The following is a 26,361-nucleotide window of genomic DNA, read 5'->3' on the forward strand; positions in this document are numbered from 1 at the left end:
AAAAGCAAATATATTTGATTAGGAAAAAATCCATCCCACCACAACTCTCAGGAAGACCTATTAACATCATCTGGTGATGTTAGAAATACTATAATAAGAGATTAAAACAAAATGAAATAGATATGCTTTTATTGTGTATTAATATAATAATATTCAAATTATAAAGCATATTATGGTGAATATTCTGTTACAAATGAGTTATAGTTGTGAAGTATTTTTTATTGTATTTATTTTTAGTATTTTATTATTAAAGTATTTTTCATGATTTTTCCTTTAGTTTCACTACATAAGAAATGGAAGCAGAATTCTAGCATAATTTAATAATTCTAATATAATAATTCTAGCATAATTTAATGGTTATCTTACTAAAATTTGAAAATAATGAAAACATTTTCTGAGCCTAAAACATATCTTTTCCCTGAGACTGGCTTTAAAAAAAAATTGTAGTTTCTCTGCATTTGGGAATTGTGTTCTTAAAACTTACCAAAACTGGTAGTATTGAGATCAGTAGTACTAAGATAGTACTAACATTTAATAGGAATTGTGTGATTGGAACTAAAAAGCAAGCAGAAAAAATATTTCTTAAGTACACATTAAAGCTTCAAAGAGCTGACAAGGTATCTTGTGAGGAATTACTTGGTCAAGATCTGGGAGAGCATAAGATTTGAGAGAGGTGAGCCTAGATTTGGTGACTTTTTTCGCCTGGGGTATATGACCTAAAATAGAGTTTTATGGGGTTAGGAGATAAAAATCTATAAAAGTCCTCACCAAACCATGCTGTGGGCTGATACCCTAAAGAGCTGAACCCCAACAGTAAAGGTAAACTAAAAGAACCTCAGTGATGTGAGCTGAATTTTGGAGCCTCTTTTTCCCTCAGGGATATTGCTGATACTTGGCATGAGCAGGGGTCTGAGAAACAGGACTGTATACTAGGAGAGAGCTGCTGCTGGGGACAAGAATTAGCAAACTTTTGTAGAAAGTAAGAGAGCCTCAAGCATACAGCCGGTTATCCTGTTGGGATATTTGCCAAATCCTAGGGTTTTACAGAATGGGAGGCTAAACATCTCATTGGAAAGCCTTTGAAAAGCAGAGCAGACATTTTGGCAGTCACACAAGATACAGCCTAGAGTTATGAACCTGCCAATGGGGGGAAACCCCAATGAATTCCCAGGCTCTCTATTTAAAACCCTAGAGGGCTATGCTCTTAGAATGGAGATCAGCCAAAAATAGCTTGATCTTTACCAGAGCTGCAGCCCAGCCTCCATTCAGCACAGTGCCTGATTGGGTTAAGATGATCAGCTACCATTTTATCTGTCTACCCAAGGGAAGGGAAATGAAATGAAAGGGAAGGGAAACCCTCTCTGGAGTCACTATGTGAAAAACTAGAGGACATGGCAAAAGACATGGTGGCATGATCAAAAACTAAGAGATAAATATGGACAGTAGAATCAGATCCACAGATGATCCTGATAGTGCCTCAAAAAGTTAAATAGGGAATTACTGCATGATCCAACAATTCTGCTTCTAGGTATATACCCAGAAGAATTGAAAGTAGGAACTCAAGCAGATACTTGCATACCAGTGTTCACAGTAGCATTATTCACAATAGCCAAATGATGGAAACAACTCTAACATTCATTAACAGATGAATGCATAAACAAAATACATGGAATATTATTCAACCTTTTTAAAAAGAATGAAATTCTGATGCATTCTACAACATGGATGAACCTCAAAAACATTATGCTAAATGATATAAGCCAGACACTAAATGACAAATATTGTATAATTCCACTTATATGAGGTACCTAGAATAACAATTATATATAAATTGGGAGAATGGTAAAAGGAGTTAAAATGTTTAAGATTCTCATCATATAGCAGAGTAGGGTAAAAGTATCAACTAGTTAATATCAATTAGTCTATTCATAACAATTAATTAATAAAATGTCCCTCAATAACTTTAGACTTTGTTGATTGAAATATGCATATTGTTATTTCTAGGATAGCCTCTGGAATAGAAAAAGAGTGTATCCTCTCCAAACTAATAAAAAAAAAATGGAATAATAAAAGAGTACTCTGTTCTAAAGAAGGCAAGAAAGTAAAGAAAAAAGGAACATATAGGCAGTAGAATTACAAAATACATAATAAGACGATAGATGTCAAATATTGAAATCCCAGGAAACAGACTCAGAGACTGAGACTTGCCTGCAGGATGTTTATTGGGATGGGCTCTTGAGATTAACATCTGTGGGGAAGTGAGGAAACAGGATAGACCAGAGAAGTTAAACTGCACTACAGTGGTAACAAAGACCTCAGTCAATTCTACAGGGAACTATGGAGCTGGGGTGGTCTTGCAAATGTCCAGGGATTTATATCCTGTCACTGACCAGTCACTGGATACAGTTTTCTACCCTCTTCCACCCTCTCTTAAGGGGACATTACCTTGGGTAAGGCTCTATTCTAGGCTGAGGACAAGTCCCAAAGAAAAATTCAGCTGAGAGCTGTTGACTACTTAGATGACCAACAGCTGAGGGAATGAGTGCTCCAGTTCTGGACAAGGTGTGGCTGACTTACCATGGCATTGGCTGTAGTATATTTCAACCCAAATATGTTGGTAATTACATTAAATGTAAATGGACCAAATGCTTTAGTTAAAAGGCAAAGACTGTCAGACTGTACTAAAATTTTTTAAAAATTATATTTACAAGAGACACATCTAAAATATAATGATGCAGATGGATTGAAAGTAAAAGAATAGGAAAAAAATTCATGCAAATATGTAAATTATAAAAGAGCGGATGTTTAAAGGAAAAACCATAGCCATATATATATTGATGTAAGTTTTATATTACACAAACTATACCTCTTTTTAAAGTCTAAATCAGCCCTTACTGGCATGAAATGTAATACTTTTAAAATTTGTTTCTCCTGTGTTTTAGTTTTACAATGTCTGCCTAAGTAATTGTCTGGCCTTTTCACAAATGTTGGCAATATCCACACATACTTTTTTTGGTCCTGGTAATTCCTGTTATGAAATGTAGAGTCTAAACTGATTTTCTTTCTCCCTCTGTGTTACTGCATAGTCTGTTCTCTTATTTAAGTGGACTGAACTGAACCAGAGCATATAATAAGATGGCTGATTTTCAATTTGGATATAAAAATATAAAACTGCATTATCTCAAAACCACATTTAGCAAAAACATGCTTGCCAAAGGATTTGTAGTATCCTGTGTATAAACTCTGGACAGATTTACTTCAAAATCCTCATCTTGATGGACTAAGGAAGATTGTAAAGAAATACAGAAGATCCCAAAGAGGTCCTACAAAAATTACTTGCTGAAGTTTAACAATGTGGGTTCTTTCCTTCCCTTTGTAAGTTGGCAGTTTGACTTTTAACTTTTTTCTAGTTCTTTTTTTTTCCTGTTTTTTAATCATTTAATACTTATTTTTAAGATAACTACTATCACATAGCAATCATATAAAAAGTATAATCCATTTTAGAAGAAGTATCAGTCAACAAGTATTTTTTGAACACCTACTACATGTCAGTCATTATTCTAGGTGCTGGTGATATAATGGTAAGCAAGATATGCAGAGTCCATGTCTTCAGGAGCTTACAGTCTTGTAGTGGAATATGTATAATAAAAACAGAAACAAATAAACAAATGACTTCAGGGACTAAGAAGTGTAACAACAAAGGACATAATAGCAATATTTTGTAGAAAATGGCTAGGGCATGCTTCCTTAACCGTAGTGGCTGGGAAAGCCTTCCCTGAGAAGATGGCATTTTGAATTAGAACCTGATGAGAAGGAAGCAATTGTATGAATATCTGGGCAAAAAGCATTTAAGGAGAAAGGACAGTGAGTAAATGTCCAAAGAGGGGAGTGAGGTTAGGAAATACGGTTGGTTTCATGAATATTTTATAAAAATCTGTATCATTACTTTAGTCATATGTACATTTTAAAATCTTGGATATTGAAGGTACAATTCATCAAGTAAGGAAAACTTCTTGCTAATAAGTAGCTCAGCCATATCATGTTAGTCTACTGGAAAAAATACTAGGCTGGAGTCAAAGCACCGGACTTACACTTTCTTGTGATGTACTGTATGACTTTTAGTAAGTGACTTCGTTTCCTTGACTTTCTGTTAAGTTCACTGTACAGGTAGGAAAACTATCCCTGCCTGCTTGCCCTACCCACATCACAGATTTTATGGAGATAAAGTAGAATTGAAACAGTTACGATGGCTTTCTATCATTTAATGATACTCTAACGTATCTATTGAATATATAGAAGGTTCTCACGTCTTTGACTTGATTCCACTTGGCCCATGGCAAGTACCTTAATAGTTGATGTTGCTGTAACCGTAATGTCCCATTCCGAGCATTGCCTCCACGCTAGATCACTGTATAGGAGTCAAGATATCATAGGTGATCAGCAGAGTGTGATAAGCAGTTTACTTATGTCTAAGAATCATGGTCTATCTTGTCCTACATAGCTTTCTTGTTCTCTGTATATCTCTGTCTTTTTCCTTCTCTCTCCATTTGTGTATGAGGTCATAGCTATTGTGGTGGTTAAGAGCATAAGCATTGGAATAAATGAGCTTCAGGTTTGAGTTCCAGCTTTGCCATTCCTTAGCTAGATAGCTTTGTCTTAGCTTATATAAAATGGGGATTAATAATACTGTCTGTCTCATCAGGTAGTTGTGAGGATAAAATGAGTTCATGTATTGAAAGGTTTAACACTGTGCTTGACATATAATAAGTGCTCCGTAAATCATCATTATTTTCTCAAGTGTATGTCTTTGAATCTGACTCGGGAAGATAAGACATACACACAACATTATACAATCAGGTGTATCAGTCAAGATTCAAGCAGAGAAGCAGAACCCATAAGAAATATATATTAAGAGATTTATTATTTAAATTTTTATTACTGTTATTTGTTAACAACATGGATGGACCTTGAGGGCATTATGCTAAGTGAAATATGTCAGACAGAAAGACAGATATTGTATGATCTCACTTATATGTGCACTCTAAAAAATAAAACAACAACAAACAAAAAAAAAACAAGCTCATAGATACAGAAAACAGATTGGTGTTTGCCAGAGGCAGGGGGCAGCAGGGGAGGCAAAATGGGTGAAGGGGGTCAAAAGGAACAAACTTCCAGTTATAAAATAAGTAAGTCATGAAGATATACAGCAAGGTGACTACAGCCAACAATACTGTGTTGTAGGGCAACCCCTTTGGGCTCCCTCCCTCCTTGGCGGCTTTATATTATCACTTCACTATCATTCAATAAAGCTGGCTTTGCTGCCCACCAAAAAAAAATTATTATTATATATTATTTATATTTATTTATTATTTACGTATTATATATTATTTATATTATTACTTATATTATTTATATATTATTATTTATAATATATGTTATATATTATTATATATTTGAACGTTGCTCAGAAAGTAGATCTTAAAAGTTATCACGAGAAAAAAACATTTTGTAACTATGCGTGGTAATGGATGTTAACTAGACTTACTGTAGCAATTATTTCACAATGTATGCAAATATCAAATCATTATGTTGTACACCTTAGACTAAGATAATGTTATATGTCAGTTATATTGCAATTTTTTTTTAAGATTTTATTTATTTATTTGACAGAGAGAGACACAGTGAGAGAGGGAACACAAGCAGGGGGAGTGAGAGAGGGAGAAGCAGGCTTCCCGCTGAGCAGGGAGCCCGACGTGGGGCTCGACCCCAGGACCATGACCTGAGCCGAAGGCAGACACCTAACGACTGAGCCACAGATATTTATTGCAAGGAATTGGCTTATCCAGTTGTGGGGGCTGGCTAGATGAGGCTGAAATCCATAGGGTAGGCTGTCGAGGACAGGCTGGACCTCTTGGGCATGGGCTGAAGCTGCTGTCCAGAGGCAGCATTTCTTCTTCATCATGGGAGCCTCAGTAATTCTCTTAAATCCCTTCAACTAATTGAATAAGGCCCACCCAGATTATCTAGGATAATCTCTCATTAAAGTCAGTTGATCATGGGGGCACCTGGGTGGCTCAGTCAGTTAAGTTTCTGCCTTTGGCTCTGGTCATGATCCCAGGGTCCTGGGATCGAGCCCCGCATTGGGCTCCCTGCTCAGCGGGGATTCTGCTTCTCCCTCTCCCTCTGCCCCCCGTTCGTGCTCTCTCTCTCTCTCTCGCTCTCTATCTCAAATAAATAAAATGTTTAAAAGAAAATCAATTAATCATGGACTTCATTACATCTACAAAAACCTTCACAGCAACAACTAGATTATTGTTTGCTTTATTAACTGGGGACAGTAGCCTAGCCAAGTTGATACATCCAAAGACCTTCAGATCAGTTTAAAATGGTTTAGTTTGTACCAGAAATAGTTGTACTACACAAATTTAAAGAAAGAAGACTTCAATGAACACAGAGATCACTGTGGGTAAAATAGCAGAGAAAGGCTTCATAGAAGACATAGAATTTCTGTAGGCCTTAAAGAATAGAAGGAATTTGGATAGGCTCTCGAGGAGTGTCTTTCTCCTTTTAATTACAAACCAGGCTTGCTTTAGCACTTTTATCCCAAAGAGCAATTTGCTGACTAACATGAGATCTGAGAATTCCCAGAAGCATGCAGTTGAGCCACTGAACCACAGCCTTGGCTGGTGGGCCATTTGGCTGCCCGTAAATTAACATATCTTCCTCTTTTGTCTTTTTATGGTAAGTCTTAAAAACAAATTTAGAATGTTGATCAAATCAGATACGTATTTCATATATATTAGGTACTGTGTGTGAATTAGTGTAATTTAGTAATCAAGTATATTTCTCATAATTTCAACATTGGAAATCACTATAGAACATTAGTATTATTTACTTGAGATGTTTTCTCTAACCAACAGATAATTTTTATTAAAAGGTATCATAAGGGTAATGGGCTTAAAGCTTAACTTATCTAAGCTTCCAGGAAGCTAGGAGCCAAAACTGGAATTAATTCTGTACGTCATACATTGATTTACAATTTGAATTAAAGTTTCTTATGTTCAGTTTTTAATAAAAGTATGATACTTTCCATAGTCACATCCATCATTTAGAGCTTGATTCCAGTGAAATGCATAATAGCCTTTTAAATAGTAGGTTTCTAAAACTCTGAGAAAGAGGGGCGCCTGGGTGGCTCAGTCGTTAAGCGTCTGCCTTCGGCTCGGGTCGTGATTCCAGGGTCTTGGGATCAAGCCCCGCATCGGGCTCCCTGCTCCGCGGGAAGCCTGCTTCTCCCTCTTCCACTCCCCCTGCTTGTGTTCCCTCTCTCGCTGTCTCTCTCTCTGTCAAATAAATAAATAAAATCTTTAAAAAAAATAAAAATAAAAAAATAAAACTCTGAGAAAGAAATACAGTGGAGGTGGTGTATACTGGGAAGCCAAGGTTAACTTGTGGAAGTTTTAAGCACTGAGAACTGTGTTCTGCTCTTCTTTGTTTAAAGGCAGCTTTCTCTGAAACTGAGGGCAACCACTAATTAGATGTGCTGGGAGCATCTATTTTTTTCTAGTTGTGCTTTTTTTCTTTTATCCACCAAGCTAATTATAATATGTTGTATAATTCATTGTACATTTTCTCTGATCATAGAAATCACTAATTCACTCATTATTCCAGCAAGTCCTATTTTGGTCCCTAACCATAAAGAAATTTTGCACCATTTGACTGTGTAGTTTGCTGGGTTCTTTAAAAAAGAAAAATAGAGCGGGGGGAGGGAGAGAAATTTTTCTTATATACAATTTTCAGGACAACATCGTTTAGTAGTGATATTTCTGGCATGTTCCCGTATGATTGAGAGTGTTTGTTTTGAGGGTCTATCTGGATAATAATGAGGAATCACTCACTGCCATTCTAGTGAACCTTTGTATTATATGAGCACATGCTTTATTCATTCATTCATTCATTCATTCATGAGAGAGAGTGGGGGATGGGCAGGAGGGTCAGAGGAAGAGGGAGAGTGAAATGTTAAGCAGGCTCCAGGCCCAACATGAAGCCAGACGTGGGGCTCCATCTCACGACCCTGAAATCATGACCGGAGTGGAAATCAGGAGTCGGATGGTTAACCGACTGAGCCACCCAGGCACCCCTTTTCTTTTTTTTTTTCTTTAGAGAGAGAGCACATGCCTTAACTTGGAAGCAATAAAAATGAAAGAGCCCCTAAATTTTATTACAGTCTCTTTTAAGATCTAATTTCTAGAGATAATGGTTTGTTGGTTAAAACAACTAGCTTAACATATACTAAATTTAGTAGTTTAGAAATATGGTTTTAATTAGATAGTAAAACATAATTATTTCATTTAGCTTTGCATTTGCTTACGATCAAAATTATTATTTGACTCTAGAGGTTCATTTTGTGCTATTATCCTCTGTTTTTAAAATATGGGGCGCCTGGATGGCTCAGTCATTAAGTGTCTGCCTTCGGCTCAGGTCATGATCCCAGAGTCCTGGGATCGAGCCCCGCGTCGGGCTCCTTGCTCTGCGGGAAGCCTGCTTCTCCCCCTGCCCACTCCCCCTGCTTGTGTTCCCTCTCTGGCTGTCTTTCTCTCTGTCAAATAAATAAAATCTTCAATATATATATATATATATATATATATATATATATATATATATATATGGGATGAATCCATTTGGAACCTGCTGTTTTCAGAGTACAACCTTAATTTTTTCCTTTTAAGAAAAGTAACGTTTTCTTTTATGCCAATTTGAATTAGATTACCAATCTCTTCTTGGTGAATTTACAGAAAAATATTTACTAAACAAGTTTATTTCAAATCTTAACAAACATAAACCCTATTCTAAGAATAATGCTACTGGTTCTAGTAGCATTATTGGTGGCCTTTGTGTGTTGTGCTGCACTCTCTTATATCATGTGATGGTCATTGTATCCTGAAAGAGGTGGTCTTGTTACTATTAGCATAATTCTGAGAAGCAGTAAAGAGACTAAGGGTTAAAGCCAGTTTAGAAGAAACAAACCAACAGTAAAACACCATGTTATTTTAGTTACGTGCTTACTAGTACTTGGTAGAACCAGCAGATACAGAGATAAGATATATCCCAGCTCTGAAGATGCTTACAGACTAGTAGAGGATATGGAAAAATAAACAAGAAGCACATAATTGAGACTGGGAGTAGGGTTGCTAAATTTAGCAAAACAGACAAACACAAAAACAGGATGCTCAGTTAAATTTTAATTTAAAATAAACAATGAGTTTATTTTTTGAGTATAGGTATATCTCAAGTATTGCCAATAAGCAACTAATAATTTTCCAATATAAGTATGTCCCATGCAGTATTTCACTGGGCAATCCAACTGAGAACATCCAGAAGACTTTCTGGAAGAGGTTATATCTTAACTGGCTTTTGAGGAATAGAACATTACAAGCAGAAGGAGGCCTGTGCATAGCCACAAAGATAGGACAGAATGCTACATTCCAGGAAGCGCCTGGCTAGACCAGAGAGCATGAGGAACGGTTTACTGAGATCACATTAGCACAGTCAAAATCATAAAAGCCCACGTATGTCCTGTTAAGGAGTTTGCCTTTTATCCTCAGGGCAGTATAGAGTCAATAGAAGTTTTCTTTTCTTTTCTTTTTTTAAAGATTTATTTATTTATTTGAGAGAGAAAGCAAGGGGCCAGAACACAAGCTGGGGGGGGGGAGGGAAGCGGCAGGGAAAGGGAGAACCAGGTTCCCCACTGAGCAGGGAGCCTTACATGGGGCTCAATCCCAGGACCCTGGTCCCAGGACAGACACTTAACCATCTGAGTCACCCAGGCGCCCCTTAAGCAGGGAAGCAAGTGGTCAGATAAATGTTTCAGAAGAATTTCATCAATTGTGGAGGGTGGGTAGGTTGGGTAGGAGACATCAGAGGCAAGGAGACCAGTTTTATGGTTGTTATAGTAATCCAGGCACAAAGGAGTCAGGGCTTAAACCATGGCATTGGTGGTGGGAATGGAGGAGAAGAAAAAGTTTCAAAGGATATTAAGGAAATAATTTGATTGCCAGTTGAGTGTGGGAGGGGGGATGAGGAAGAAGAAGAAGTTTAAAACAACTTACTGTTTTTTCTCTCAGATGCATGGGTGGTTGATGGCACCTCTTAATGATGTAGAGAATAAAGAAAGATTAAGTTTGGATAAGAGGAAATAAGTGTCAACAGCAAGCATAGACTACTGTTTCTAGGAGCTAGGCTGGAAATCAGTTGGTTTTGGTTTGGTTTAAATTCTTTAAAATTGTGGTAAAATATACATAACATTTACCATCTTAATCACTTTTTGTTTTTCAGTTTGTCATTACCTTTTTTTTGCTTTATTGATGTGTGATTGACAAATTAAATTGTAAGATTTAAATTTTAAGAGTACAATGTGATGATTTGATATACATATACATTCTGAAAGGATTCCCTCCCTCGAGTTAATTAACACATCCATTACTTCACATATTTATCTTTTTTGGGACGTGGGAGTGAAAACATTTAAGTTCTACTCTCAACAAATTTCATTTATCCAATACAGCGTTACCCACTGTAGCCACCATCTTATACGTTAGATCCTCAGACCTTATTCATCCTCTAACTGAACATTTATACCCTTTTACCAACCTCTCCCTGTTTCCCACACCCCCCAGCTGGTGGTAACCACTTTTCTACTCTGTTTCTCCGAATCTGACTTTTTTTTTTTTAATTCCACATATAAGTGATATCATGCAGTATTTATCTTTCTCCATCCTTATTTCACTTAGCATAATGCCCTCCAGGTTCATCCATGTTGTTACAAATGACAGGATTTCCTTTTTTTAAGGCAGAATAATATTTCATGGTATGTGTGTGTATGTATATATCTGTGCACACACACCACATTTTCTTTATTCATCACTGGACGCTTTGGGGTTTTTTTTATATAAGACCAGTTCTTTGTTTTTTTTTTCAAAAATTATTTTAAGTAAGCTCTATACCCAACATGGGGCTTAAACTCACGACCCCGAGATCAAGAGACGCATGTTGTACCAACTGAGCCAGCCAGGCGCCCCCACTTAGGTTGTTTCTATACCCTTGCTGTTGTGAATAGTCCTGCAATGAACATGAACAGATACCTCTTTGAGATAAGGATTTCGTTTCCTTTGTATGTATACCCAGAAGTGGGATTGCTGGATCATATGATAGTTCTATTTTTAATTTCTTAAAAAAACCTCCATACTGTTTTTCACAGTGCATTATAACTATTCTTAAGTGTACAGTTCAGTAGTGTTACGAATATTCATTGTTGTGCAAGCAGTCTCCATAACTTCTTCATCTTGCAAAACCAAAACTCTATACCCATTATACAAGAACTTCCTATTTCCCTACCCCTCAGCCCATGGCAACCACAGTTCTACTTGCTGTTTCTATGAGTGTGTCTACTGTGGATACTGTATAAAAGTGGAATCACACAGTACTTGTCTTTTTGTGGCTGGCTTATTTCATTTAGCATAATATCCTTAGCGTTCATGCATACTGTAGCATGTTTCCGAATTTCCTTACTTTTCAAGGTTGAACAATATTCTGTTGTATGTATATGCCACATTTTGTTTATCCATTTGTCCATCAATGGACCCTTGGGTTGCAGATTCTGCCTTTTGGATGGGAAATTGTTTTACTTTTTAAATTTTTTTTAAAGATTTTATTTATTCATTTGAGAGAGAGCACAAGCAGGGGGAGCAGCAGAGGGAGAGGGAGAAGTAGGCTCCTCGCTGAGTAGGGCTAAATCCCAGGACCCTGAGATCATGACCTGAGCCGAAGGCAGATGCTTAACCAACTGAGCCACCCAGGCGCCCCTGGGAAATTGTTTTAAACTGACCTCATCCAGTTTGGTTATGCACACTCCCTAGATTCTGTTTTGAAAGATAATGGTAGCTACTGAAAATGTTTGGTATCAGTATTAACTACTCCCACAAAACCCTATTACTGTGTTACAATGAAAATGATTTCTGGGCGCCTGGGTGGCTCAGTTGGTTAAGCGACTGCCTTCGGCTCAGGTCATGATCCTGGAGTCCCGGGATCGAGTCCCGCATCGGGCTCCCTGCTCGGCGGGGAGTCTGCTTCTCCTTCTCCCGCTCCCCCCTCTTGTGCTCTTTCTCTCACTCTCTCTCTCAAATAAATAAATAAAATCTTTAAAAAAAAAAAAAAAGAAAATGATTTCTGCCACACATATAGGCATTTATTCAGCACATAGTTATTTGTAAGCAGTCACAAAACCTTTCATATAATCAGTCTGTAAATTTATTAAAGTTCTAATTCTGTCCTTTTAGGTGTTCCTTCAACTTGCATGAAAGATTTACTCAAGGCAAAAGCAATGATACTCCAGAGGCAAGCTTCTATTACCCTCATAATTAGCATCAGACAACTAGAAATTCTGAACCAGTGATTCTCAAAATGTGGTCTCTTTGACCAGCAGCATTAGTATCACTTGGAAACTTGCTCCAAATGCAAATTTTCAGCCTCACCTGAAACCAAATGAGTCAGGGGGCGCCTGGGTGGCTCAGTCGGTTAAGCGTCTGCCTTCTGCTCAGGTCATGTTCCCAAGGTCTTGGGATTGAGCCCAGAGTCAGGCTCCCTGCTCTGCGGGAAGCCTGCTTCTCCCTCTCCCACTCACTCCCCCTGTTGTGTTCTCTCTCTCTCTCTCTCTCTCTCTCTCTCTCTCTCGCTGTCTCTCTCTCCGTCAAAAAATAAACAAAATCTTTAAAAAAAGAGTCAGGAACTCCGACACTGGGGTCCATTTGTCTGTGTTTTAACAAGACCTTCAGGAGATCTGAAGCTCCCTAAAGTTTGAGAATCTCTGTTGTAAAATGATTAACTCTGAGTATCTCCCCAAAGAATAAGGTTATAGCTTCAGCTGGTTCTTATACCTCCATTATGAAAAGGTAAGGGATAGCCCATATTTTAGCCAATCCACATATCTTAAATACATTCAATTTCAGCAATGATAGTCCATTTCTAACATTCCCTATGATATTTAACAAGCTAAAACTTTCACCAATATAATCCTAATTTGCTAATTAACAAAATCCCAGAAATGGATCGATGTTGATTAAGCTGTGGACAATAGAAGCATGTGTAGTAGTTGTCTCGGAGCATGTGCTCCTTTATTACCTGATAAGGACTCCGGCAGAGCACCTGTACATTCCTGGACTATAAACGCACAAACATCACACTGTGTCCGCCGAAGAATTTTAAAGTAAATGACAGACATTATAACAGAAGGGAAGGAGAGAGTGGAGAAGGTTCGTGTGTGTGTGTGTGTGTGAGTGTGTGTGTGCATATGCGTGTGTGTAGGGAGAGGACAAGAGTGTGATGAGCACAATTAATGGCTGAGAGGAAGAATTCAGGAAAGAGGGGAAAAAAGAAAGATTGACGATACAGTGAGAGTGCCGAGAATGGTGAAGATTAAAATAGCTGATGTGGAGAATTGGAGAGGGTGCTGACCAGACTTGGAGAATTTTCAGGCAACCCAACTGTCCTGTTTTTTCCTAAGGAAAAAATTGGCAAGATTGTCTAAAGTACATTTTTAGAACATGGATCTTAGAAAATGATTTAAAATCTAGCACTTACACATCTGTTCGTTGTTACTGCCCCTTGAGGTACAGTTTCCACAGTTCACGAAATTACCCCTTCGGTGCCAATGGGTTTTGTTAAAATGTAGCTAAAGAGTGCCATCTTCTGGTACCACCAGGTATGTGCAAACAAAGGCAGGATGTATGGTGGAATCCTCAGAGTAATGAAATCTCAGTACTGGAAAAACCTTTAATATTTTCTGCTGAGCATCCTACTGTAAAGTTGAACTTCTTTATAATCTGTGTCTTTTTAGTTAAGAGATCAGATTACTAACAGTGACTATAGTTTGTGTGTATGGCCGTGCCTGGAAAACAAACCAAACTGGATGTGGCCAACCGTACTTTTCATATAAGCGTATGGGGCATTGGCTTTCGGTTTGTGCTGGAAGCCACAGGCTGGAGAGGCTGCTCTTTGTGACTACCTCTTTGATGCTGTTGGCTTGAGGCCTCAGCTCAGAACAGGAATCCGATTCTTGTAGCTGAATGTCAGGCTTGTCTTCACCGCTTAACGGTTTACCAATAAGATACTAATTTATTCTTTTTTAAATGTTTAATGCATTATAGAAAAGTATTAATTTTATCCTCAGTAGGGTTTTAAAATCAAAACCACTATGTTTTTTTAATCATGGTTATTTTGCAAACATTTACTGAACACTTAAAATACTAAATTCTGTTCTGTGTGCTAGCAAGGGGAGGTTCAAAGATGAACATGACCTTGTCTCTGCCTTTGAATCATCTTACTTTCCACCAGGGAGGGTAACATGAACATAAATGATGTTAGATTAGGGAATATAAGGAAAGAAGGGAGGAAGAATGTAGAATCAGGAAGGAAATAGACAGTCTCAAGATTATCCACTAGAAAGATGGGTGTTGTGGAAAAGGCCATGTTTAAATCTTGACCTGGGGCAGGGTTATGAGTAGAGTGTTCCTCAAGATTCAGGAGCCAAAAATTAGGACATTTGAGGCAAATAGCTCTTCAAGTCCTATTCCAGAAGCTGTTCATAATAGAATGTGCTATTTCTGCATAAATACCCGGAATACAGTTCATTTATTCATTCATTCGGCAAGTACTTTTTATGCACATTTGATTATGTGTCAGGCACTGTGCAAGTCCTAAGGAAACAAAGATGAAAGTCCTGTCCCTACTTTGAGTTGCTTGTGCAGAGGGAATGAATGTGACCAAAGCCTCTTAGTAGGAACACTGTGGATGGGCATCCGACCCAGCCATTATGAAATCTGCTCTACGTGTTCCTCTCCAAGATTAAGTAATTCTGGTTCTTTTACCTCAATGGCTAATTAAAACACAGCCTCTGGAGGCAGACCCTCTGGTTTCAGAGTCCAGCACCACCACTCACCTGCCCTGCAAATTTCTTAACCTCTCTTGCCTTAGTTTCTTTATCAATAAAATGGAGATGATGGTAGTATCTATTTTATAGGGGGGTTGTGAAGATTAAAGAGATAAACACGAAAAGCTCTTAGAATAATGTTGACATATAGAAAACAGTGTGACAAATACCCATGTACCTACCATCTAGGTAACAAGCTTTTGCCACATTTGCTTCATTTCTTTTTTAAAGAAAAAAGCATTACAGGTACAATTGAAGCTCTCTTTATCCTCCCTGATATTCTCCTCCCTCTTCCCCAGGGGTAACCACCATCTTGAATTTGGTGTGAGTCCTACCATCATGTTTTCATACTTTCACTATGTGTATATGGGTACATAAACAATATATAGCATTGCTTTGTGTGTTTCTAAACTTGAATTAATGATACTAAACTGCACATATCATTTTGTAACTTTTTCCACTTGACATTGTTTTCAACATTTTTCCATGTTGTTCTATGTAGCCTGAGTTCTTTCTTCTTTTTTAAATTCTAGTTAGTTGACATATAATAGTTTAATATTGGTTTCAAGAGTAGAGTTCAGTGGTTCATAATTTACATATAACACCCAATGCTCTTCCTAACAAGTGCCCTCCTTAATACCCACCACCCATCTGTCCCATCCCTCACCTGCCTCCCTCCATCAACCCTCAGTTTGTTCTCAGTAGTTAAGAGTCTCTTGTGATTTGTTTCCTTCTCTCTTTTCCCCACGCCTGAATGGTCATCCATTTTGTTTCTTAAATTCCTCATATGAGTGAAATCATATAGTATTTTTCTCTGATTCACTTATTTTGCTTAGCATAATACAGTGTAGCTCCATCCATGTCATTGCAAATGGCAAGATTTCATTCTTTTTGAGGGCTGAATAATATTCCTGTGTGTGTGTACACACACACACACACACACACACACATATATATATATACACATACATCTTCTTTATCCATTCATCAGTCAATGGGCATTTGGGCACTTTCCATAGTTAGACTATTGTTGATAATGCTGCTATAAACATCAGGATGCAGGGCACCTGGGTGGCTCGGCCATTAAGCAGCTGCCTTTGGCTCAGGTCGTGATCCCTGGGTCCTGGGATCGAGCCCCACATCAGGCTCCCTGCTCAGCGGAGAGCCTGCTTCTCCCTCTCCCTCTGCCTGCCGCTCTGCCTACTTGTGCTCTCTATCTCTCTGTCAAATAAATAAATAAAATCTTTTTAAAAAATAAAAAAATAAACATCAGGATGCATGTACGCCTTTGAACGTGTATTTTTGTATCCTTTGGGTAAATACCTAGTAGTGCAATTGCTGGTTGAGGACCCTCCATACTGTTCTTCAGATGGCTGCACCAGTTGCATTCTCACCAATAGTGCTAGAGGGTTCCCCAAGCCTGAGTTCTTTCATTTTAATTACTGTATAGTATTTCATTGTATGAATAGACTTCATTTTATTCAGCCATTCTCCTGTTAATGATCATTTGTGTTGTTATCCATTTTCCACTTAAAAACAGTACTACATCCTGGATGGCACCCTGAGGTCCTCCGAGACTACCTTGACCTGCTATTTTTAGAGGGAAAGATTTTTCATTATGGATTCAATTTTTTTAATGTTTACTGGTCTTATTTAGATTTTCTATTTCTTCTTGCATCATTTTCTATTGTTCTATTTTCCTAGAAAAATTGTTCATTTCAAATGTATTGCCATAGTGTTGTTTATATTATTCACTATCACTACCCTTTTCTTTCCTAATAATCTTTATTTGTGCCTTCTCTTTTTCTCATGGTTAGTCTTGTTAAAGGTTTATCTCCTTTGTTAAAGTTTTTTAAGAACTAGTTTTTGGTATTATTGATCTTTTTCTTTTTTTATTTCTGCTTTTCTTTTCTTCTGCTTCTTTAGGAGGTTTACTCTGTTATTGTTGGGGTCTTTTTGAGCCTCTTCAGTTGAGTGCTTACTATTTATATTCAGTCAGTTGTTTTTTCATCATTACATTTAAAGCTGTAGATTTCCCTCTAAGAACTGCTTTAGCGCATCTCACAAGTTTTAATATGTATACTTTTGTTGTTGTTCAGTTCTAAGTATTCTGCATTTCCATTATGATTTCTCCTTTAATCCAAAAAATATTTAGGAATGTGCTTTTTAGTTTCTGAACATGTCTGTGTTTACATTATTTTTATTGTTGATTTCTTATTTCTTTGTAGTCAGAGGATGTGGTCTACGTGATCTAAATTCACTAGAAACTCTTAACCTGTACGAGGTTTCATTCCAGCTCCTGAGTCAGGCCTCAGAACTCCCACCACCTTTGCCTCAGTGAAGACACATACCAGTGAAATTGCTGGCCATCTGCTACAAGCAGAGATACGAACCAGATGGTTCTGCATTCCCTAAAAATCTCCAGAAGTTGACCTGGGGAAGAAAATATTGAGCATCTCCCATGTGGTCCCCCCAAACTTGAGTCTAGGAACTAGATTGCTCTGCTCCTCCTATGAAAATGAAACCTCATGTTTTTGGTTACAGCCAGGTCTACAGAAAGCAGGCGTGGTCAAGGCTTACCCAGGAACTTCTCTGGTAGTGACAGCTGAAGAGCAACAGCTTCTGGGTGTTGGCACTTACTTCTTCACATGGGCAGGGCTCTCCATCTCTACCAAGGCTATCCTCATCCTCACAGCAAACTGTAGAAAGTGTTGGTAGGAGGGCCTTTCAAGAATTGAGTGATTAACAGACTCGACTGTGCTTTGGCTATTTCCTTGGGATCAATGAAAAATTTAAGCTCCCAAGATGAAAGGCTCAAGAAATTATCCACAATCCCTATCCTTACACAAGAGAAGCCCAATGTTGGCCCTTAATAGGTTGCATGATCCCAAGAACCAGAGCTGGGCAAGATTGATCTGTGAGCAGCATCATGTCATCAGACTGAGGGAACCAGACAGACAAGGAGAATTCTGGCAAAGAACAATCAAAAGGTAATTGCAGAAACCAGAAAAGAGCAAGAGATCTAAAGCAAAGATTGGGAAATGAAGGTCAGAGGAATTTTTGCCAACTACAGGAACATACCATAACCTTGTATTGTTATTTTATATTGGTTAATTCCTTCTTTCTGCTTTCTCTGGATTAATTTTTTTCTAATTTCTTGAATTTTTAATTTATTTGTTTTGTTCTTTGCTGTTTATGAACATAATTAAGATGGAGTTCTTTAAGCAGTTCTTTGATTTTATCATTAGTTTTATTTTCAGTTTCTGTTATTGTTATTTCCTAGATACTTAAAATTTCAATTTGGACTTTCTCTTTGACTTTCAAGAATTAAAAGAACATTTAATTATGTATGGAAAAATGTTTTGTTAATTCCAAGTTTTAGCATAATGTGATTGGAGAATACTGTTTGTGCCATTTCTATTAAGTGGAATGTATTAAGGCTTTGGTCTAATTTTATAGGTGTTCCGTGGGCATTTGAAAGGGCTGTTATCAAGGCATGCATGCATGCATTTATTTATTTATTTGTTTATTATTCATTTGAGACACAGAGATACAGCGAGAGAGAGAGAGAGCATGAGCGGGGGGAGAGGCAGAGGGTGAGGGAGAAGCAGACTCCCCGCTGAGCAGGGAGCCCGATGTGGGGCTCCATCCCAGAACTCCAGGATCATGACCTGAGCCGAAGGCAGATGCTCAACCAGCTGAGCCACCCAGGCACCCTGTTCTCAAGGCATTTAGATCTACTTTATTAGTCAGGTTTTTTAGTTCTTCTATATTCTTTTTTCATAGACTTCCTGATCTGTCATGGACTAAGAAAAGTGAACTAGGGTCTCCTACTCTAATACCTTTCTGTTTATTTCTTTTTCTATTTCTTATAGATTTTGTTTAATGATTTTTAATTCTATTTTGCCTTATAGAAACTCACAAAAGTAATATCTTTGTTGTGGATTGTGTGTTTTATCATTATAAAGAGCCTTTTTTTTTTCAACCTTATTTAATGCTTTCTCCACCTCTGACTTCAACCTTGTCTGGTGTAAGATTGTGACTTAATTGTGTTTTCCTTACATTTGGCTGCTATACCTATACTATCCTTTATTTTCAACTTTTTTGACACTGTTTTCTGAGGATATTTTTCTTTCAATAGATGAACTTATCCCACTGACATTTATAGATAGGACTTAGTTCTGTAGCACATTGTATGACCTACTTTCTGTTTTGAAGGATCGTTTGGTTTGTATCTTTCTCTAGATGGTGTATATTTCTTTGTTTTATGCATGTTCTGATAATTAGGAAGGTTTGTATTCTGTATTTAGCTCTTCTACTGTGTAGCTTTTTATGCTGTAACTTTTAAAAATGTACTTTATCCTCTATTTCCTTAGAACAAATCTTATTATAAGCATTGACAAAATTATAATTCTGTTCATCTCATCTCTTTTGCTCCATCTAATTTTAATCAATACATTATTTTATTATTAGTGATCATTGGTATACTTTTGAATATTCTTCTATCTCTGTTACTTGATTTATAAGATATGTTATCTTTTGACCTTGAATATTAAAGATAAATCAATCCTTTTGCCACCTTCCATCTTCTTACATCTTCTCTTCTTGGTTTTTGTTAATTTTATTACTTTTACTGGTGTAGTTTATAATATTAACATTCTGAACAATATACAGTAGTTATTATGAGAATGAGCTCTGGAACCAGACTGCCTAGGTTGGAATCTTGGCTTTATCATTTTTTAGGTGTGTGACCTTAAGCAAGTTACTTAACAGATAATTGTTTCCTTGTTTTTACAGTGTATTTAACAATAAGTTCTACCTCACAGGTTTGTTTTCATGATAATGAAGGTATAGCACTAGAACAGTGCCTGACATATAATAAGCATCTAGTAGTTATCAGATATCTTATTAATTATTATGAAGTAGATTCCCAAGGTTGTTTTCATCCCAATCCTATATTTCAGCTGGCTTCCACGTTCAGGTTCTCTGTTCATCTCTTGGTTACCTAAATTCCATTCCCCAGATAGTTCTTTAAGAGACACTAACGGGGGGCGCCTGGGTGGCTCAGTTGGTTAAGCGACTGCCTTCGGCTCAGGTCATGATCCTGGAATCCCAGGATCGAGTCCCGCATCGGGCTCGCTGCTCGGCAGGGAGTCTGCTTCTCCCTCTGACCCTCCTCCCTCTCATGCTCTCTGTCTCTCATTCTCTCTCTCTCAAATAAATAAATAAAATCTTTAAAAAAAAAAAAAAAGAGACACTAACGGGAGTTCTATTTTCTAATCCTTATATGTTCAGAAACATTTGATGCTTTTACTTGAAGGTTTAGCTATGTAAAATAATAGTACCTACTATTGAGCACTTATTAAAATCACAGGTGATCTGCACTCATTATTATATCATTTTACCTCATAATAATGCTATAATTTTATTATTTATGGTTTTTTTTTTTTTTTTTTTTTTTTACGGAAGCTCTATGCCCAGCATGGGGCTTGAACTCACAACCCTGAGATCAAGAGTCACATGCTCTACCAACTGAGCCAGCCAGGTGCCCCCTTCATAGTTATGCTATAAGTCAAGTATTTTTCATATCCCCTTTAACAAATGAAAAAATTAGGATCCAGGCAAGTCACACTTCCTTTCTCAAAGACTTTGCTGGCATTGCACCATTATCTACCACTGATATGGCCATGGAGAAATCTGAGGCCAGTCTGATTTATTTCCTTTTAAAGGTGCCTTGATCTTTTTGCCTGAACGCTCAAAGGATTATTTATTTTTGAAGTCTGGTAAAATTCAATGGGATAGGTCACAAGGGTCATTCTGTCAGTTTTCTTGGGACACTGTGTGTCCTTTCAATCTATAAAGTGTCTTTTCACTTACATGAAGTCGCCTTGAATTGTACTTTGAATATTTTTTCATTTCCACTTGTTCTGTTCTCCCTCATGTGGACATGCTGGATATCCTTTGTCTTCTGTATCTATAATTTTGTCTCAGATTATTTTTAGTTCTTTTTAAATTTCCATTGCTCTTTTCTCACTTTCCTTAACCTCGCCCTCATTGACGTTTAACTGTGCTGTCATCTTCGTCTGCCTCCTTCCCCTGCCCCCACTTATAATGTGGTTTTAATTTCTAGGATTTTTTCCTTTTCTTCCTGAATTCTGCTAGCTTATTTTACATTTCCTTCTGTTATCTCATCATCAATTCTTCTGCTTTGAGGTCTTGTTTTTTAAGCTGTTTCATTAAGTCCTTTGAATTCACAGCATTATGTTTGGTCTGCTTCGTGGCAACATTTTTCTGGAAAATGTCTTTTTATAACATTAGCTTTTCATTTTCTTTCCTCCTTTTTCTTGTAGATTTGCTGTATAGATCTTACTTTCCTTTGGTCATTACTCATTACTGAATGAAAAGCGTTCTTCCTCAACCAGCTATTTGTAGGAAGCACCTGGAGTAGTGAATTGTGCTGGTCGTGAGGCGGCTGTGGCCCAGAGTTTGTGTGTATGTGTGTCATGTGCGAGAAAGAGAAAAAAGGAGAAACAAAGAGACAAAATTACTCACACAGTTTGGCTTAGCGAGTATTACCTCCCCAGCAGATGCTCATAATATACTCTCCCTCAACCCATTTCATTAACAGACTGCCTCCAACATAGATAACATTTTGAAGGAGTTTATCATTCAGCACTGCCTTGTCTTGCTACTTCATGATGCCAGAGTCCTTGGAAGTTCCCACAGCTTGGGCCCCTTTAAATCTTCATTGCAAATCAGGGTAATGGTTCTATGGCCACTTTGGTGCTGTGCCAACACAGAACTGAAGTCACAGCAGGTCTTTAATCTCAACATACTGTGGACTCTGGTGTAATTTTCACTGAATTTGGTAGGCCATCCTCACTAACTGTGCCTTAAGTTTACCTTGTTACCTTATCAAAGATGGAGTTTGTGTTTATTTCTCTTATTTTCTTATTTTTGGGTAATCTCAAGGATGACCAGATGACAGAGGTAATTTTATTTTGTTATTTTTAAATATTTTGGTATTTTTTAAAAAGATTTGATTTATTTGTTTGAGAGAGAGATAGTGAGACACAGAGCATGAGCGGAGGGGGAGGAGCAGAGGGAGAGGAAGAAGCAGACTCCCCGCTGAGCAGGGAGCCTGACGTGGGGCTCGGTCCCAGGACCCTGGGATCATGACCTGAGCCAAATGCAGACGCTTAACCAACTGAGCCACACAGGCACCCCAATATTTTGGTGTTTTAAACTTTAATTTTTTATTTTAAAACCAGAACCACTTTTTAAAAGAGTGCCTCTAATCTCAGAGCCAGTACCATACCACTTCAGACCATGTTAAGTGGGAAAAATAGCTTCCAAATTCTATGCACACCCTAGTCCCAGCAAGATCTCCCATCATCATATAGATGGTAAGAACTGAGCTTGGATTCAAATTCAAGTCTGTCCAAATCCAGAGCCTGAGTTCTTTTTCATCATAGAACTTCATCTTAAAGAATACTGATATCTCCTTACATTGTCTTTATTATGTTTCTTCTTGTAAACATTTTCCTATTAACTACTTTTTGTTTTCTGGTTTTTAGTGTGACAAGTACAAGACTGGAGTTATTGATGGGCCTGCATGTAATAGCCTTTGTGTTACAGAAACTCTATACTTTGGGAAATGCTTATCCACCAAGCCCAACAATCAGGTATGGACATTATGAATAAACGTTCCAGAATGATAATGCACTCTAATTTTACCTTAAATGAAAGCATTATTAAGAGAATTCTTGAACCAGAGCGTTAGGAAATTTTATATACTTCAATTTTGTATGCTTTGATTCACTCATCCAACAGATGTTTATTAATCCCTTATTCCCAGTATATTCCAGACACTGTTTAGTTACTAGGAATTCAGTGATGATTAAGATAGATAAGATTACTTCCCTCATGGATCTTATATTTATTAATAGTGACTAATTCTGGGGTATGGGATTAGGGATATGGGATTAGGGAAATGGAAACAGAAGAGTTTTGCCTTTCATCTTTCTGTGTAATGTGACTATTAAAAAATGTATTTATAGCGGGCACCTGGGTGGCTCAGTTGGTTAAGCAACTGCCTTCGGCTCAGGTCATGATCCTGGAGTCCCGGGATCGAGTCCCACATAGGGCTCCCTGCTCAGCAGGGGGTCTCCTTCTCCCTCTGACCCTCCTCCCTCTCATGCTCTTTCTCTATCATTCTCTCTCTCAATAAATAATAAAAATCTTAAAAAAAATGTATTTATAGCTATAAATGCTTACATTAACAAACAAGAAAGATCTCAAATCAACAAGCTAACTTTACAATTTAAGGAACTTGAAAAAGAACAAACTAAATCCAAAGCTAGCAGAAGGAAATAAATAATACAGTTTACAGCAGAGATAAATGAAATGGAGAAATGAAAAACAATAGAGAAAAATCAATGAAACCAAAAGTTGGTTCTTGGAAAAGATCAACAAAATTGACAAACCTTTAGCTAGATGGTCTAAGAAAAAAAGAGAAGGCTCAAATTACTAAAATCAGGAATAAAGTGGGGACATTACTGCTGATTCTGCATAAATAAAAAGGATTATATGAAAGTACTATGAACAGTTGTGTACCAACAAGTTAGATAACCTAGATGAAATGGAGAAATTCCTAGAAATAGAAAACCTACCAAGAAATAGAAAATCTGAATAGATCTATAACTAGAAGGAGATTGAATCAGTAATCAAGAGTCTCCCAACAAGAAAAGCCCTGAGCCTGCCTTCACTGGTGAATTCTACCAAACATTTAAATCCTTCTCAGCCTTTTCCAAAAAATTGAAAAGAAGGGAATACTTCCTGACTCATTCTGTGTGGCCAGCATTACCCTGATACCAAAGCCAGATAAAGACACTTGTACAAGGAAAGAAATCTGCAGACTTTGTGTACATTAATGCAAAATCCTCAACAAAATACTACCAAACCAAATTGGGCATATTAAAAAGATCATACACCATGACCAAATGGGATTTATTCCTGGAATGCTGGAATAGTTTGACATACAAAAGTCAATCAATTTAATACACTAGATCAGCAAAATGAAGGGAAAAAAAACCCACAGGATCATCTCAGTTGATGCAGGAAAAGTATTTGACAAAATTCAGTACACTTCCATGATAAAAACACTCAGTAAATAGGAATAGAAGGCAATTACCTTAACATAATAAAATCCACATGTAAAAACCCATAGCTAATATATTTAATGGTTAAAGTCTGAAAGCTTTTCCTCTAAAATCAGGAACAAGGCAAGGATGCCCACTTTTGCCACTTGTATTCAACATAATACTGGAAGTTCTAGCCAAATCAGACAAGAAAGAGAAATAAAAGGCACCCAAATTAGAAAGGAAAAAGTAAAATTAGGGGCACCTGGGTAGCTCAGTCGTTAAGCGTCTGCCTTCAGCTTGGGTCATGATCCCAGGGTCCTGGGATTGAGCCCCACATCAGGCTCCCTGCTCAGCGGGAAGCCTGCTTCTCCCTCTCCCACACCCCTTGCTTGTGTTTCCTCTCTCACTGTGTCTCTCTCTGTCAAATAAATAAAATCTTTAAAAAAAAAAAAGTAAAATTACATCTGTTTGCAGATGACATGATCTTTTATGTAGATCATGGGAGGTAGAAAACCCTTTAATGGGGGTAGAAAACCTTTTATGGGGGGGAGAAAAACCTTTTATGTAGGAAGAAGTTGTGAGAGCTAATAAATGAATTCAGCAAAGTAGCTGGAAACAAAGTCAACACACAAAAATCAGTTGTATTTCTATACAGTAACAATGAATAATCCACAAAGAAAATTAAGAAAACCATTCTGGGGTGCCTGGGTGGCTCAGTCCGTTAAGCATCTGCCTTTGGCTCAGGTCATGATCCCAGGGTGCTGGAATCAAGCCCCGCATCAGGCTCCCTGCTCTTGGGGAGCCTGCTTCTCCCTCTCCTCCCTGTTCATGCTTTCTCTCTCTCATAAATAAATAAATAAAATCTTTAAAAAAAAAAAAGAAAGAAAACCATTCCATTTACAGTAGCATCAAAAAGAATAAAGTACTTAGGAATTAACTTAACCAGGGAGGTGAAGGACTTTACAATGAAAACTTCAAAGCATTGCTGAAAGAAATTAAAGATATAAACAAGTGGAAACACATCACATGTTCATGGATTGGAAGACTTAGTATTGTTAAGATGTTAATACTTCCCAAAGTGATCTACAGATTCAGTGAAATTCCCATCAAAATCCTGATGACATTTTTTGCAGAAATAGAAAAACCCACCCAAAAATTAATATGGAATCTCAAAAGACCCCAAATAGCAAAACAGTCATGAAAAAGGACTACAGAGCTGAAGGACTCATATTTCCTGATTTCAAAACTTACTACAAAGCTACAGTAATCAAAACAGTGTGTACTGGAATGAAGACAGACATATAGATCAATAGAATAGAGAACCCAGTAATAAGCCCTCACATATTTGGTCAAATGATTTTTGACAAGAGTGCTAAGAGCATTTGATAGAGAAAGGATGGTCTTTTCAATAGACACTGCTAGGAAAACTGGATATCCACATACAAAAGAACAAAGTGGGACCCTTACCTAATACCATATGCAAAAATTAAGTCAAAATAGATCAAAGACTTAAATGTAAGAACTAAAACCATAAAACTCTTAGAAAAAAATACAGGGTGAAAGCTTCATGACATTGGATTTGGCAATGATTTCTTGGCTCTGACACCAAAGGCACAAGCAACAAAAGAAAAAGAGACAAATTGTACTTTATGAAAATTTAAAAATTTTATGCATCAAAAGAATATCAAATCTACAGAATGAGAGAAAATATTTGCAGATCATATATCCAATAGGGATTAATATCTAGAATATATAGAGAACTCCTGGGGCGCCTGGCTGGCTCAGTTGGTAAAGCATGCAACTCTTGATCACAGGGTCATGAATTCGTGCCCCACACACATTTACTAAAAAAAAGTAGAGAAGGAGAGGGGGAGAGAGAGAGAGAGAGAGAGAGAACTCCTAAAACTCAACAACAAAAACTACCAGATTAAAAAATGTGCAAAGGACTTGAATAGGCATTTCTCAAAAAAAGATATACAGACGGCCAATAAGTACATGAAAAGATGCTCAGCATCACTTGATCATTAGGGAAATACAAATCAAAATCACAGTGAGATACCACTTCACACCATTAGGATGGCTACTATCAAAAAATGGAAATTTACAAGTGTTGACAAGGATGGAGAGAAATTGGAACCCTTATGCACTGTTGGTGGGAATGTAAAATGGCACAGCCACTGCAGAAAACAGTTCCTCAAAATAATTAAAAATATACTGTTCTTATGATCCAGCAATTTC

The 26,361-nt window shown here is 37.4% G+C and overlaps 1 protein-coding gene across 7 annotated transcripts in view; it reads left to right on the forward strand.

Moving 5' to 3' along the window:
• DIPK1A (divergent protein kinase domain 1A) overlaps positions 1–26,361 on the forward strand; it is a 124,640-nt gene that overhangs the window by 94,330 nt on the left and 3,949 nt on the right. For 4 of the 7 annotated variants that reach the window (XM_078072753.1, XM_078072751.1, XM_078072752.1 and 1 more), the window contains 2 exons: positions 21,953–21,970; positions 22,558–22,665. In XM_078072753.1, the coding sequence (XP_077928879.1) occupies positions 21,953–21,970; positions 22,558–22,665 (126 nt within the window). The remainder of the gene's footprint in view (positions 1–21,952; positions 21,971–22,557; positions 22,666–26,361) is intronic. The other 3 variants (XM_036103399.2, XM_036103402.2, XM_036103398.2) reach the window with 1 other exon arrangement.

Source organism: Halichoerus grypus, chromosome 5 (assembly GCF_964656455.1).
Source record: "Halichoerus grypus chromosome 5, mHalGry1.hap1.1, whole genome shotgun sequence".
Taxonomy (NCBI): Eukaryota; Metazoa; Chordata; class Mammalia; order Carnivora; family Phocidae; genus Halichoerus; species Halichoerus grypus.